At 36.8% G+C, this 15751-nt stretch overlaps 1 protein-coding gene across 4 annotated transcripts in view; it reads left to right on the plus strand.

Annotated features, from left to right (window-relative positions):
- The window catches only part of CRIM1 (cysteine rich transmembrane BMP regulator 1), a 175659-nt gene that overhangs the window by 107253 nt on the left and 52655 nt on the right, over positions 1 to 15751 (plus strand). For all 4 annotated transcript variants that reach the window (XM_082302962.1, XM_082302965.1, XM_082302963.1 and 1 more), the window contains one exon: positions 12327 to 12509. In XM_082302962.1, the coding sequence (XP_082159088.1) occupies positions 12327 to 12509 (183 nt within the window). The remainder of the gene's footprint in view (positions 1 to 12326; positions 12510 to 15751) is intronic.

Consider the following 15751-nt stretch of genomic DNA (forward strand, 5'->3'; position numbering starts at 1 on the left):
TTCTCTGTGACAGGCAATCACAGGTTTAGCAAGACTCCCTCACTGTATGTTTTTCAGGTAGTCTTTTGCCATTAGCAAACACTAGAGACCTTCTAGAAGTGAAATTTTGTTAATCATCACAACTGCTTGTGGCAGCACTAAGTGCGTTTAGAAGATGGGGTTTGCTGTAAGAATCAATTGCGGAGTAATTTTTAACGTGAGTGTACAACCTTTAGAAATTAGAAGACAGTGTAGGAATGTATTTATTCTCATTCTTTGCTTCCCAGTCTAAAAATTCAGAAAATACTTTAAAACCTTGAATTTGTCATGCAAGTGACTCTGTCTCAGGACTGTTCTATGTATAGAACTGTTTATAGGTGCTGTATGTGGTGAGTTGTGAAGAAACGATATTTGATTGTTGGTAAGGAGAAAAATGCTCTTGAAGCATTGCGTAATAATTTCTGAGCATAAAAAATTACAAACTCTTGCAGTATTTATTAATTATTCAGCAATATTTGATCTTGTTTAGTGTTACAACTGTCATTGCAGATGGAGAGAGGGAGAGATTTCCCCAGGAAAAGGTTTGTGTTATTTACACATAGCAATATTTTAAAAACACAAATGCTGATTGAAAAATAATAGCATGTATAATGGGATATTATATATAAAAATTAAGTTTTCCTGTGCAAATAAAGGAATTTATATCAGGAAGAGTCACAGATTCTTTACTCTCAGAGTAATTCTTTCACTATCTGGGTAAGATTGTATAAATGCAACTTATCTACTTTTTGTTTATGTACACTAAAGTAATGCTCTTCTTTGTTTCATATTTGTTTCATTCTGTTAAAGTATCATTTCTGAATCTGATTTAACTGTGTGAGACACCTCAATGCAATATTTAATTCAGGATTTACTTTAGTAGTTTGAGCAAGAAATGCAAAGCCAATTTCCAACATGATGTCTCAAAGGTACAATGCACTGTGCTAATTGCTTCTCTTCAGTCTGCATGTTATTTGTGGATACTGCTGACAAACTGTTGCAGTATATATATTGCAGCAGGTGTGAGATGGAGCTGCTTTCAATGGCCCACTTTTTTTTGTGGTTTCTTCATGTCCTGTTTCCAAGTAGAAGTTAGATTCATTTTTCATTGGCAACTGAATTTAGACTGTCTTTAGCACTGTTGCCCTGGGCATCACTGCCTTATTGTGCACTGTAGCTCACTCCAAAGATCCAAGCTGCTTTTGGATCAAGATTCCTTTTTGCCTCTCAGGCTTTCCATACTTTAGTAGCCTAGACTACAGAGTAAATTGGAAGAAAAAATAGGAGTCTTTGAAGGGAAGATGATGCCACAGAGGGAAGCAGAAAGGCCAGATTGGAGAAAAATGAAGGGTTTTAGGTCTGTCTTGTATATGTCCTTAAAAATCAGTTTTAATATATTCCAGGGCAGTGTCAAAATTATCTTTAATAAGCTCCTCTTTAAAAAAAAGAAAATAATTCTGACAAAACTGGTCAGAAAAGTTAAATACTTCTTTTAGAAAAACACATTTGTCATTATGTTTCTTAATGCTACAATCAAATTGTAAAAAATAATGCTGTATGACATGACTTTAAAGTGCTTCAAGCAAACTTCCAGGTGCAGTTGTTAATGATGCTTCATTTGGGAAATAGGAAATAGTTATAAACCTGAAGATGATAAATACTTCTAATAACAATCTGTGAGCAATTGTGAAACTACTCATGAGTGTGTGACATCTGGATTGCGTGGCATATCATTGGTATAGAAGACAGAATTGTCATAGAACATGATCTGCATTGCTTTATAATTTGGGTTTTTTCAAATGCATTTTAGCATGTTTAGGTGGTTTTTATTTCAGGGACAACTACTACAAACAAAAACTCTAAAACCTCTAAATTTATTCTGACAAGAACTTCTAGATAAATGTTTAATGCAATGACAAACTGGCGTGTGTGTGTGTGTAGTAAATCCCTACCATTACTTCTGTCAGTTTAAAAGGAAGAGGAGGGGGGAATGTTCTTAGTGAGACTGATAATTGAATTTAATATCCAGTTCTGTTTTTCTAATGTATTTTGAAATACTAACAAGTGCAGAGGAGATACAATTGATATCAGTAACAGATGGAGAAAATATCATACAGTGATAGGCTTAGATCAATTTCTTTGCTTCATTAAAAAAATTGCCTTCAAAGTAAGAAGAGTCAAATCTGTAAGATCTAGGACAAGCTGTTCTCAGCAGTGAGGGTGGCTAGCTGTTGGCACAAACTGCAGGGAGGATGCTGAATTCCTTATCTTCATCCTTTCCAATTAGGATTAGATGCCTTTTTAAAGCATGTGTTTTTATCAAATGTAATTTAATGAGTTTATAGATGGTAAGTGGGGAAGTTGTATAATCAGCATTACCAACAAGTTTCATTAGTTATTTTTGTGTTTGAAAACCTCTGAAAACAAGCAAGAGGATGGAATAAAAAAGAAATGTGCATACTCACATTAGTATAATTTTCCTGCTATTATAACAACTATTGAATGAAATAATTAAAGAAATAATTCCTTTGACAGTGGGGGGAGCAGTCAGGAAGAATACTGATCATCATTACCTTAAAAGAAGGGTATCATTACAAATTAGCATATGTAGACTGCAAAAAATCTAATTTGTATATTTAGGTAACCCTAATTATGGTCAGAGTGTTAAAGCAGGCCAGACTTCTGCAATACTTATTGCAATTTTGTGCTAATGTCATAGATACAGAATTATATGTTCAGAGTATGGGTGGGTTGGCTTTACTGTGTAGGAAAGAGCTCTGCTGTAGTTGTAGAATAACAGTGGCCAATATTGTGGGGATAGTAATAATGGCAGCAAAATGATGTCATGGAGAGACTCTGCAGTATTTTCTCTTTGTTGTTTCTCAACAGTTTTGGGACAGATCAGGTATCCTTTTGCACATGTTTTTCCTGGATTTAATATAAAATTGATTTAGAAGCTCTGCAATATATATGTATATTTTGTGTGGTTATCTTTGTTACTGATACACACTGTCTCAGACTAGCTTTTGGTTAGTCTGTCTAAGAAAAGCATATTAATCTGTGGCAAAAGAAACTTCTGCAGTAGTTACTTCTTTTGCAGACTGTGATGTTTGATGTTGTTGCTGTTTGATTATAAATACAGCATTAAGTCAATACACTCATCTTTATTTTCCTGCTTCATATTTATATTAGGTGTGTCCTTATGCTTCACATCGTGTGCAATCTGCTGTTTCTCATGGTTTATTCTGTACTTATATAGACATCATAAATCACCAAAATAACACTTATTCCTGCTTGGAAAATGGTCCTGATATTTTCATTTAATTGGAGCTTGTTGTTAAGTACCTAGTGTCTGTAACTGTCCAATCTTTCCATATGTCAAACTTCTTTTTGGATTTTTTTTTATACAAAAATAATTTAGAAAGTACTGAGAACAATTTTCTTATTGGTGAGAAGAAAAAAAACTACATTGCAGATAGATTAAAATAGTTCTGTGTGATATTTTAAACATCATGAATGTATGCAGATATCAGAGTATTTTACCTAAAACTGTTACACTAAATAGAGATATAAAGTTGTGCTTTTTAAAGCACTACTGTATTTAAAACAGTTCACTATTACAATTAATGTTTACTGTCATTAGAATGTGATTCTTGTTCCAAAAGTGAGTCAATTAGAAAGGTCATTTTTACAGCATGAATTGATTTCTTCATTTTGAAAGGAAGCGTCTTTGTAAGTAAAATCATTCTATGTTTTTTAATGGTGGTAGGAATCAGTCCAAAGTTCCCTTTTGACATGATCAAGTTCCTTGTCGTGATTTATCTAGGGTGAGTATTTGAGCCATCCCTGAGCATACCCTGCCTGGTCTTTGGATGTCACAATGAGAGCTCAGGCAACAATGATGGCTACAACAATGTTACTTACTTTTGCTCCTTTTTCTTTGTCAGGAGAAAGGTCTTTACTGTTTAATTTGTAACCTAGACCTTGCAACTCTATGGAGCTGTTTGCAAACAGTGATTTAAAATGCAGTAGTGGTATGATTTTGTCAGTCATCTCTGCTTAGATGGCTGGCTGGCTGTTTCTTCTCATCTTACATTCTTGATGACCATCAGAGCAAGCCCTAGTTCGTGCATGTAACACAATTTTAGCCTGAAGGAGACAGAAGTGTGAATTGCTAAATTGAAATCTCTGGCTGACATAAAATAGTATCACTAGAGGTATAACTGATGCAACTAAATACATCACTGCTTTTTGCATGTGGGAATCAGAGATTTGCACAGTGATGTTCAGTAGTGAAGTTTTCGGGGAAGAGCTGCATCCATAGTCAAATGTACTCATTTCTGAGAAGTGTGAAGTTCATATAATGGAAATAGGGCAACATGGGAAATCTGTAGCAAATAATTTCATCTTACTGTGTGAAACTGAACAAAGATTTTTGTCTGTTGCGTAGTTCCGCTGCCCTGTTTCAGGGAAAGTGAGAGGCAGTATTGCTTTGTTTAAAGGGAAGTTATGCCAACTGGCGTGAAGATTCCCCACTTCACTTACCTGAGAACTGCTTTTCGTCTAGAGACTACTAGATACTATGTGATACATACTAGAGGAAAATTGAGTGAGAGATTCCCAAGATAGGCACTCTTCCACAAAGTCCTGCATTTTACAGAAGCTAGTTTCTTCTGATCCGTACAAAATATATTACTCGCCAGGACTTTTGTCTGCTAATCCTGGTGTGCTGCTTTTACTCATGGGGGAGCTTGTTAGGAAAGAAAATTGATTCGACATTAACTTACAAGCATCAACAAGTGAATCTAAAGAGATTAAAAGCTGCATGTGCAGCAAGAGTGCCAGTGCTTGGAAACAAGAGAGAGTCTCCAAACTTGCGTGTTCTCTAATTAGGTATTGATGCATGGATCTCTTGAATGTAAGTTGCACTTAAAGCACGTACTGACTGTGAGCTGTGCCATAGAAATTTGAGAGAGCAATTACCAAGAATCCTGCAGCTGCTGCCTTCTGTCAGTCAGGGCTTTCACTTCTCAGTAGGTTTCCTTGAAAACAACTCCTACTTCAAAAATGTTCTTGATTGGTTTATGAAATATGATACATTACATGTGTGAGTGGTCCTGATCGATGTGTCAGCATGATTCAAGGTCAAGGGGACCAGGCTGCTTTCTGCCATGGCCATGTGTGAGCTGTGATTTTAGAGTCCAGATCTGCCAAGGGTGGCTGTGGAGTCCCAATCCATTTTCCCCAGGGATTGAGGTATGGACTTTCCTTGTCCTATCCACTGAAAAAGGGACTACCTGATGGATGCATGAAAATAACTGGCATTGATCCTGGGAAGATCGAATCCCACCTTCCCCAGGACCTAAGACTTTGATCCTTTCTGTACTGCTGGTTTAGGCTATACTGATAATTGCGTGGTAGTACAGAAGTGATCTCCTGCATCTGTAGGACCACTTGATGTGACTCACAATCTGCATTTTATAGCTGCTTCTGTGAATTTTTTTTTCCTCATTTGAGAAGATAAAGGAGGCATTTCCTGACATAAAGGAATTCCTCCTGACATAAAAGAGGCATTTCTTTTTTCTCTGTGCCTTCTGGCTATTTTCACACTTTCATCTCTATACAGTGGTACTGCATTGGAAGAGAAATTAAAAACCCTCTTTAATCACACTTCTTGTCACTTGTTGGTGCACTTGCTCCTCACAGCAATTGCAGATCCATTATTAATCTCATGGTGCAGAAGAGGATAAAGGTCATTCCACTGTTCCTAAAAGGAAATAAGAATGGCCTATTTCTAAAGGGAGCATCAATGAGTATGGAAGGGATTTGATGAGGAATAGACGGTCAGCAAGGAAAATATTCACCTTAGAAGGAGGAAATGAAGTCCAAGTGAAGCATCTCACAGACACCATCTACCATGGAGTTCTCATTATTTATTGCATTAATCTTGGCTGTCCTTATTGTACTTTCATTAAACTTACTTTATGTGAGTTCTAAAGAAATAAGGATTTGATCAAGGTAACAGTCTGTATCAGAGCAGAGAACCAAATAATCCTAATACTGATTAAACAGTACTGCATATTCTCTTTGGCCATCCAAAACCCAGATTTTTGTGGTGGACTTCAAATAGGCAGCTGCTTAAAAAAATAAGATGTAAAAGGCAGGTTGTGAGATGCAAAAGATAACAGATTGTTTGGTACATAATAAGATTAACATTAAAGGGAGATAATCTGATACCAAAAAGGTAGAGGGATTTAGTTGTTGTGGGTTGAGGTTTGGTTTTGGGGTTTATTGTTTTTAATTCAGTCAGAACATCTAAAAGGTATTTGAAAATCATGGCTAAATCATCACCAGTCACAACTGTATGAGAATTTGGTCTAGTATAGTGAAAAAGCTGGTCAGACTGCCAAACCAAGTAAAATGTTTTAGATCCTCCGAACCTGTATTATACTTGCCCTATAGTCAAACTGGAGAAAGTGTGTGAAACAGTGCAAGTAATTAGGAGTTACATTTAAAACAGGAGGGAAAAGGAAAACACAGAAAACTGAAGGCCAGTCAACCCAAAATTCCTGGTAAAAAATATTCAGTCTGTAGCTAAATAGATAAAAAAGATGGGGTAGGTGTTGTCAGGACCACAGTGAGAAGTGAAACCAGACTCAAAACTCTACAGTGGTTCACTAGGAGTAGGAGGGTTGTTCAATGGGAAGTAGAGATTGAGTTTTAAATAAAAAAGTTAATTTTTAAATAAAAAAGGACAAAATCTAATTCACTTATTTCATGTTGGTTAATGAAAAACAAGATGCTAGATAGATTCCGTGAAATGATACGTCATATACAAAGAATATTAGATGTCAAATGGTGCAGTTCTGCCCAGGTTTAAAAGTTAAAAAAAAAGAGTAAATACTTTTAGTATTTACTTTGGTGAAATAGTAATGATTTTTGCCAAAGTGAATTGTCTTGGTAAACTAATATCTCCAGTAATGTTCTGACTCAGATATTGCTAGATTTTTAAACTTGGACAAAGTTAGGAGGACAAGGTTAGAATTCAGTTTTTCTTCTCAAAGCGTGGAGGAAATGGTTAGACCTGTTATAATGCCAAACCACAGCCTTGTGTTGCAGGTTTGGAGATTTTTTTTTTTCCCTGCAATTTTTAACTTCTCTCATGCGCTAGAGGCTTCTCACAGATGTACTGGTAATGCATGGTGGACTATGCTAGTATCTATTAGTGGTACTGTTTCAGATGTCTGTGCCCTGTTAACATGCCTATGGTTAAACTGATCACAACATGTGTTTTCTCCTGTGATGGACTGACAAAGACCACTGGGATTTAAACACATTCTTCTGTTATGAAGAACATGTCTTGCTTCCAAGAATTGTTTGGCAATTTCATCAAGAAAATCTGTCACTGTTTGGGGGTTTTAGAGCATAGCCACCACCCTCTGTGACCCCAGCTCCTCCTTTGTTGTCCTGGTATTTTCCTGTAGTAGGCCTTCAGGATGTTAAAAAGTAGCATTGCTTAATTTCTAGAAGAACTTAGGAGACAGAAGGGAGGTAGCCTTGTGGAAAGCCACAGAAACAATTAAACGCTAAAAAAACATGACCTGGTGGAGAAAAACAAATTGAAAGAAAGGTGTAAATTTTATTTGTAAGAGGATGTAGGCAGGGACACCCTGAGGTGTCCTGAGGATGAGTCCTCTTGGCAAGAAATTCACACACTGGAGGATAGAAAAAGCAGTAGAACATGAGACTTCGAAGATGGGAAATGTAATGAAGCTTAGGGGAAGCTTCCTTTCTATTTGTTTGCTGTTTCTGTCTAACCTTAATTGCCCCTTTCATGATTTTTGCTCAGTTACAGTAAATAAAACTGTGGGATTGCTTAATAGGTAGGTTGCGTTTTCTCCGTTACTGGTGGCTTTAAAAAAAAGATTAAGACAGGAGTGTATCAGATAGAGCCGAATTTGGGTTTTCTCAGCATCCCAAGTATCTTTTAATATCTTTTACAGAATGCAGTTGCCACAAAATAGTATTTCATTCCTTTAAGCTGTGAAAGTATTTTAAATAATTGTATAAATAAATGCATTGATTTACAAATAATAATTACAGTTTTGCTTTAATTCTGATTTCTCTGTTTCTGGATGACCGTTTTAGAATATGCAGGACCAAAGGACTTTCAGAACCATCCTGTAATGGTGTTAATAGGGAATATGCTGCAATATAATATGGTGCAATAATAGGGAATATGCTGCTTAGGGAAACTAAGCAGTGCAGCCTGAAGAGTAAGAATCCAAATAGTTTTTTCTATCTAGCTGTTTTTTATATGCTTGCAAGGAAGCAAGACCATACAGTTGTCCTATAACATTGTTATGGGCCAATTCCAATGACACATAACCTTCTCTTTTTTAAACTCTACCAGCTCAGCTTTTGAAAAACAGAAAGCTGTTCTGTATTTTGTTTATAGGCACACAGGATTCAAATTTATTGGTTTCCTTCCTTTTCATTTAATCGAAAGTTCACAGCACTTACCCTAGTTCTTTCCAAGGCTCTGGTACAAGTACTTCTTTATGCTGAAGGAACATGTGAAGTGCTGGAATCATGAACCTTTTAATCATTTCAACAACAGAAAATTGTTTTGAGTCTTTCTTCCACTTTGGGAGAGCTGCAACTTCTGATACTACGAAGGAAGATGCCCAAACTTGCCTACAGACAGCTGATGCCAGAAGCGTCTCTTGTGCTTGGGGTAACTGTGTGCAGACTGGCTGCCTTGCAAGGGATGGCTTGCCAAACTTGCATGTGTTTCTGAGCTGTTCCATGACTCTAATCAAAGAAAACCATACCTATTAGGAAATTAGAGAAATCTCAATAACAGAAGTTTTACTTTGGGCTAGTTCAGCCCGTGGAACTAATATGCATTTCATTAGATGTACATGTAGAAGGTAAAATTCCTTTGAAAACTAATTTGGTAAAACAGATTGTGTCCTTTTGCAGTTCAGATTGGTGATAAAGGTTTTGAGAAATGATCATTGTTTGTGTAGTGTGAGGCTGTGGGGTTTAGTGCAACCCTTACTTTTTGGGCTCTCACCCCCTGAACTAAAAAGTTGTGTCTGTGGCATCTGTAGAGCTAAATTTGCGTCAGAACTATTTTTTTCAACTCTGTGGCAGGAACTTTAATGCCAAATCAAGTCAATCTTAATCATGCTTGACTTTATATAGGAGCAGGGATGTCATTTGTTCTTCCACTGCCAGAAAAAAACCTTATATCTTTCTGGGGACTGTACCCTCTGTCCTGGCTTCTTTCACAGATGGGTAGTTGTGTGTGTCAGTGCTTGGGCTGGATTGATCTTGTATTACTGGGTTATCTGAGAGCCAGCAGACACTGAATTTATGTGCACAAAGCCATGGCCTGTGTCTCATGCCCATTGCTTTGTTGTGGTAGTTGGCATCACAAAAGGGATTTGGAGTCTCAGATATGTTTAACTGCTTTGTGCTCTAAAGTTTTGGCAATTTGAATTACTTTGTGACACAGTGAACTTGAAGAATCCTACCTGTAGTTTTCTCCTTATTGGAAGAATTCATGAATTTAGGAAAAGATGTGTTTATTTAATGTTAGCTTTATGGTCTTCCATTCCTTTGTGACTGTCATACTTAGATCAATAAGGCAATAAAATGGCACTTCAAAAAAAAAAAAAAAAAAAAAAACCAACCCAAAGCAGGGAACTGAAAGATCTTTCAGCATATTGTGGTGGAAGAAATGCATCATTATAATTTCACTGTGCGTTGCTCACTCTTTCATCAGGCTTCCTTCCACCTGGAGTATCTAAAGCTAGAGTTCTTTGTTTCGTGCTTGTTTTGGCTTGACTCAGTCTCAAGACTGGAGTCTTACATATGGTTCTAACAGAAGTAATCCTTGTCTTGTAGCTGGATGTAGAGGATTAGGTCTATAGTTTAGTCTGAATGTATACGCTTACCATAAGCCTGGGTGGTAAAAATACACATGTAGTGAAATTCTACAGTGGTTTTCATTGTACATGCTGTTTCCTTACAGCATTTGCAGTTACTTGCATAGTCTTGTTCGGACATTTAAAAATAACAATAATTAATGGGAGATGATGTTTCTACTTCTAATCAGTCAGGAATTCATATCTGCTGTTATGGGATGGGGGAATCAGTAAAAATCTGGAAAGCTGCAATCAAAACAGTGAAGCCAGAAGCAAATGGATTAAAGGCCTTTTGAGTTGTGTTGGCACTTTTCCTTTTTGAGAAGGTTTTTAAACTAACAGCTTGAGCTGCATAAACTTGAAATATTTCTCAAGTGTTTGTTTATGTGAATTGCTTTCTAATGAGGTCATAGCTGTTTTCCCGGACACAGTGGTATTTCCTCCTCTTGCTCTTATTTTTTATGCTGCTTTCTACATTATGCCTTGAAGACAGAACAGGCATATAAAAATCAAACATTGCTCAGGACACTTCCAAGTTTCAACTCTAATGCTTTACAATCATTTCAAATGACTCAAGGCTGGAGATCAATATAAGCCTATGTGGAAATAAGCACTTGAAATGCTTTAGAGTTTTAAAGAAAACCTGTATCATTGTCAAGAGTAACTCAGATGTAAAGTTTTTAGCTCCCCAAAAGTTAAGAGAATTGGGGTGGGTTGAAAAGAATCTGCAAATGTTGATTCTTCATTTAAATATATTTCATCTCCCACGTGAGATTGAACTCTAACCAAAAGAAAAATCACCTGAAAATGGGCAGTTTTAGCTCTATGTGGCTAGGCATTACATATGTAAGTTAATAGTCTTCCTTCTGTTCTACAGAAATCAGAAACATGAAAAATTGCACTTTCTTTGCTTTGCTCTTTGCTTGAAATGCAATTAATTGTGTTGGGTTTATCGACAGTATTTGATACTGTTGTTGCTGAAGTAAAGAGCATCCTGTTTGCAGAACCTTTGTTTTTTCAGACTGCTAGATTTACAGCTTCTGAAAAAAAACAGACTGGTGAACTAGATACTGCTGTACTTCAGCTGGCTGCTTTCACATATTTTGGGCTAGTGTCATAGGAGGCCAAAATTTTATTCTGAAGTGGGGAAGAGGGTGGGGGCTTATGTCATTGGGTAATATAATGATGATGCTGTGAAGTCATGATTTCCTAGTGACTAATGTGGAGTAGTATAGTTGAATATAAATTCAGAGTGTTTTTTCTGCAGTGTCTTGAGTCACAGTGATTCAGCCCTGAGCCATGAAGCTGCACAGTGTCATGGAGGAAGGGGGATCAGTTGGGCTGGCTGAACAGAGTGGGCTTTGCTGGCAATAGGTGGTGGAGGTGGGTTCATGTATGTGGGGGAACTGCAAGGTCAAATCCTCTTTGAAGACCTTACAATATATATATATATATGATGTATAGATCTTCTTCATAATCTGGAACCAAATCTCTTTGGTATAAAATAATAATAATTAATAATAATAATAATAATGAGGGAAATCTGATTAAATCTGTAAATGGTTTCATTGGTTTAATTAGCATCTTTTTTTCCTTTTCTTTTTTTGAATGTTAACAAAGTAAATGGGCAATGTTCTTCCCAAAATACTTCAAAATTTTGAAAGGCTCTTACTTTCCCACAAAGTTTTAATTAAAAGTCAAGGCTCTGCTGTAGATGGAGGCATACAAGAATGATCCGTCTTATGTTTTTGAAACACTAAAGTAATCATGTAACTATTATTACAATTGAGTTTTATTTTTCTGTGGGAAGTACAGTTGTGAGCTGACTATTACAGCTCCAGGTTGCTTGAAAAAAGAAGTGTTCAGTTCTGCAAAACAGATCATGCAGTCGCAAAATGTTTTTCGATTGGACAGCTTTAGTGCAATTTATCCACCTGAGTACCAAGTCCTACAGAGAGGAAGATTACACTTCAGAGACATCAGAAACTGTCTTCTTAAAACAGAAAAACATACTGTTTCATGTGCTGAAATTCAAAGTAGCTTCAGGCTTATCGAGAATGAGAAATATTTGACTTGTACAAAGAAATACCAGTGCTGTAGACTTGGTCCAGGATTTTAATTATTTTTAGTTGGGACTTTTAAGTGTAGTCAATTGCTCTGAAGATAGTTTTGAAAGCAGCATTTTATTTTCTTCCGTTGTTGAAACAGACAATAAAATACACCATGTTCTTAAAATGAAATTGTATTTGAGTTTAAAAAATGAAAGAAAAATCAACTGTTTCTTTTATATGTTTTTGTCAGTAGCAGCATAAGCTTAACTATTTCCTGTTCAGCAATATCTGTGAAATGCTGCTTTTCTCTTTCTTCTTTCAGAAGTGAAGCCAACTTGCATATTTAACAGCATGGAATATTATGACGGAGACATGTTTCGGATGGATGCTTGTCGATTTTGTCGGTGCCAAGGGGGAGTCTCTGTTTGTTTCTCTGCCCAGTGTGGTGAGCTACACTGCGACAGGTACTATGTGCCGGAAGGAGAGTGCTGCCCAGTGTGTGAAGGTACGGTCTCTTTGTAATCCTGTCTGCTTTTAATTCTGCTGCTTCTTTTTTTTTTTTTTTTTTTTTTTTTTTTGCCTGTTCAATGGAAATGAGCAAATGAGGGCTTTTGTTCTTCTGAAGTTTGCAGATTCCTCCATAATTCAGTTCATTTCTACATTTTTGCTGTGCCTGAGTGTGCTGTTATGTTCTTTGCAGTGCTTGTCTGACCTTGACACTACTTCTTAGACATGGTCAAGCGTGCAGTGCGTTTTGGGGGGGCCTTCTTGACAAAGGACATAAGAAACTGTTTCTAATTTCTGCTCAGACATTTAGACAGGCATCTCCAGAGCTGCAGTTGTGGCCCTGAGACAAATTTCAATTGCTTTGCAACCTGCTTCTTATTCTGTTCAGCTAGAGTAAGGCACAAAACTTCTTTCCTCTACAATTATAGCAAAGCCATGGGGCAGCAATCCAATGTCAATGTTTTTCTCTTCCTCCTCTGCCCTGCTGACAGCCTTGCTAGGCCTGCAGTCCTCCTAAAAAGGGCTCTGTGAGAAATTTCACATTGACCTTCTTGCTTATATTAGAAAGTATTGGAGGCATCTTCTGCTAGAATGCAACCAGAATTCCCAGCAGAGGAAGATAGGGGTGGTGCTGTGCACTTGGATCTTGCCTCAGTGGGGGTCAGGTTATGGCCATCAGGTAGTCAAAAGGCCTGTGAGGCACATTTAGTCCCTTTGTTTAAATGTGAACATAGGAATATCTTGTCAGTAAGTGAAATCACCTGGAAATTTGAAATCTCCTCAGAGGAGGAGAGGAATCTAATAATTAATGTGAATTTCAAACACTTTGCAGTCTCCTTAATATCAGTATTCCTGTAGCTCCTTGCAGGAGCAAATAAGCCAGAAGATCCATTATAGTAATGTTTTATTCCACACAGAGAATTAGAAAGTAAGGTACCTCAAAAATACGTCTGAAAGAGGCAGCTGTAAGAGCTGGACCTTCTCACTCAGCACAGGATCTGGTGAAAAATGGCTTGTTTTGTTCCAAGCTACTGAGAGCTTCAGAGATTTAAACCCAAAATCTGGATAATGAAATATCAAGTGGGCAAGTTAGGAAGTCATTTTTTAAAGAGTATTTGTAATTTTTTTTATATTTTGGTGTATATTTTACATATTTTAGTGTAGGTTCGTATCAGGTTGATACATGGTGTTCACATGTAGAGAAATTGAAGTGCAAATGCTGTAGGCTTAGGTATTCTAGAGATACCAATCCGCGTTTGCCCTGTGTTTAAGACCTGGCCTAGATATTTGTTGTTGACTATAGTTGAAGGCAGGATCCTAGATTTTTGGTCTTTCCTGATACAGTTGCACCTAAACTTACAAGAGCCTTCATGCTGTAAGAAAAAAAAAAAAAATCTGTGCTATGCTGTCATTAAATGCCAAATTGAAAAAGTCTAGAGAAAGTATGTCTGATGTGGTGAAACCCCCCCCAAGTAAGTGCAGATGCACTCCTGAAGAAATTGCTGTGTGAGCTGCTGACTTTATAGAATATATGAACTCTCTTGAGTTCTTTTCCTATAATTACTATTTTTTTCACATATGTGAATATTCCAAGATTTGGCATTATGAAATCATGATGACCAGATATATAGATATATAAATAAGGTATCTATATATCTGCTTTATCTGTCCTGTCATATTCAGATATGGGTGCTGACTTTCCACATTGGACTTGCAGTTCTAGATACATCCTTTATCCTCTTTGATACAGCTACCTTATTATTTATCAATAAATTGTTCTGTCATATCATACCACATTAAAATTTGATTTCTCCCATTTTTGCAACGGTTGAGTCAGACTAGCAAGAAAACCTGGTGACATTCCATTTCAGGTTTGATGAGTTGGTGTGTGTTAGTCTGCAGTGGAAATGTCTTCTTTAAGACAAGTCCTTAGTAAGACAGAATAAAATGGATAATGATTTATAATTATTGAGTCCAGTTGTTGTTTTCTAGTAATGCCTGTGGCTTAATGCCAAGTTACAGGGTCCTTTGTCAAATCACCTAGTGCTATTTGGCTTGCTTGTTTCTACTGTGTGTTCTTTTGATAGGGGTTATGGCACTAAATGAAGGAAGTTTGACTTCTCAATGATTGGATACTAAGATATATGGTGGTTTTTACTAGAAATCCCTCTTGATTTGTTGGCATTCTTTGAAGTGAGCCTAGACAGCTGGCTCTATTAACATAATATAATTGTCCTGGTTCCTTTAAACACTTAAAAAAAAAAAAAAAAAAAGGTGGCTCTGATCCCTTTTTTAATAACTTGAGTAAAGCTGACACCTAAATTGACAAGGTAAGTATTTTAAATGGGCAGAACATATCAGCCCACCCATTCATGCTTTTCTGGTTGTTGGCGTTTTTTCTACCTGCTCTTCTTCTGTTGAGTGACTGGTTTTCAAGGTGCTTAGTTGCTTCCTGCTAATATTTACTTGGTTATAGAAATATCAAGAAATATAAAACTTTTTTTTCCTCCAACAATTCTAAAATAGCATGTAGTAAATTTGGTGTGAGTTGTATAGTACAGGCACAAGCCCTTCTTGACTTAACTCCAGGAAGAGTTCTTTCTCAAAGTTCTGTAGACTATATCAGCATTAGGAGATGTAATTTGCTGGACTCAGTGTATAGCTTTAAACACTGCTGACCTTTTATGGGTACAAGGATCTTTGTGCTTTGAGTTGCATAGAAGGCTGTTGCAAATAGCACAAGTCTTGTATGCCTTTTCTGTGCTTTTTCTGTATTCCTGTCAATCAGAATCCTGTACGTAAGTTGAATGATAAAATTCACTTCGCTTGTTTGTGTATGATTTGATTTTTGGCTAGGTCGAAATGGTTATTTACAGATGTGAGGTCATCCTAAAACATGAAAGGTGCAAAGTTAAGAATCGAGGAAGCATTTTAATTTTTAAATGCCTTATTTTCACAAACATCTGGTTTAGGCCTTAATCAGAATTTTACCAAAATTCTGAATATCAGTACAGCTCAGGATGGGGATGGCATTGTGTGCAGTTTCACTCCAAATGTTTGGAGTGTCATAAAGTGGCTTAGAATAAGACAACAGCTACTGGCACTGCTACAGGTTTTATCTACACTCAAAATGCATTGCCTTCCTTCCAAAGTGAAGTGGTGAAACTTCAAAGAAATAATCCAAGTTTCATTTCATCCTTTTTTCCCTTCAGATAGGATATCTTACTTCTCCCAAGTCCT

The sequence above is a fragment of the Coloeus monedula genome, assembly GCF_965178545.1.
Source record: "Coloeus monedula genome assembly, chromosome: 2".
Taxonomy (NCBI): domain Eukaryota; kingdom Metazoa; phylum Chordata; class Aves; order Passeriformes; family Corvidae; genus Coloeus; species Coloeus monedula.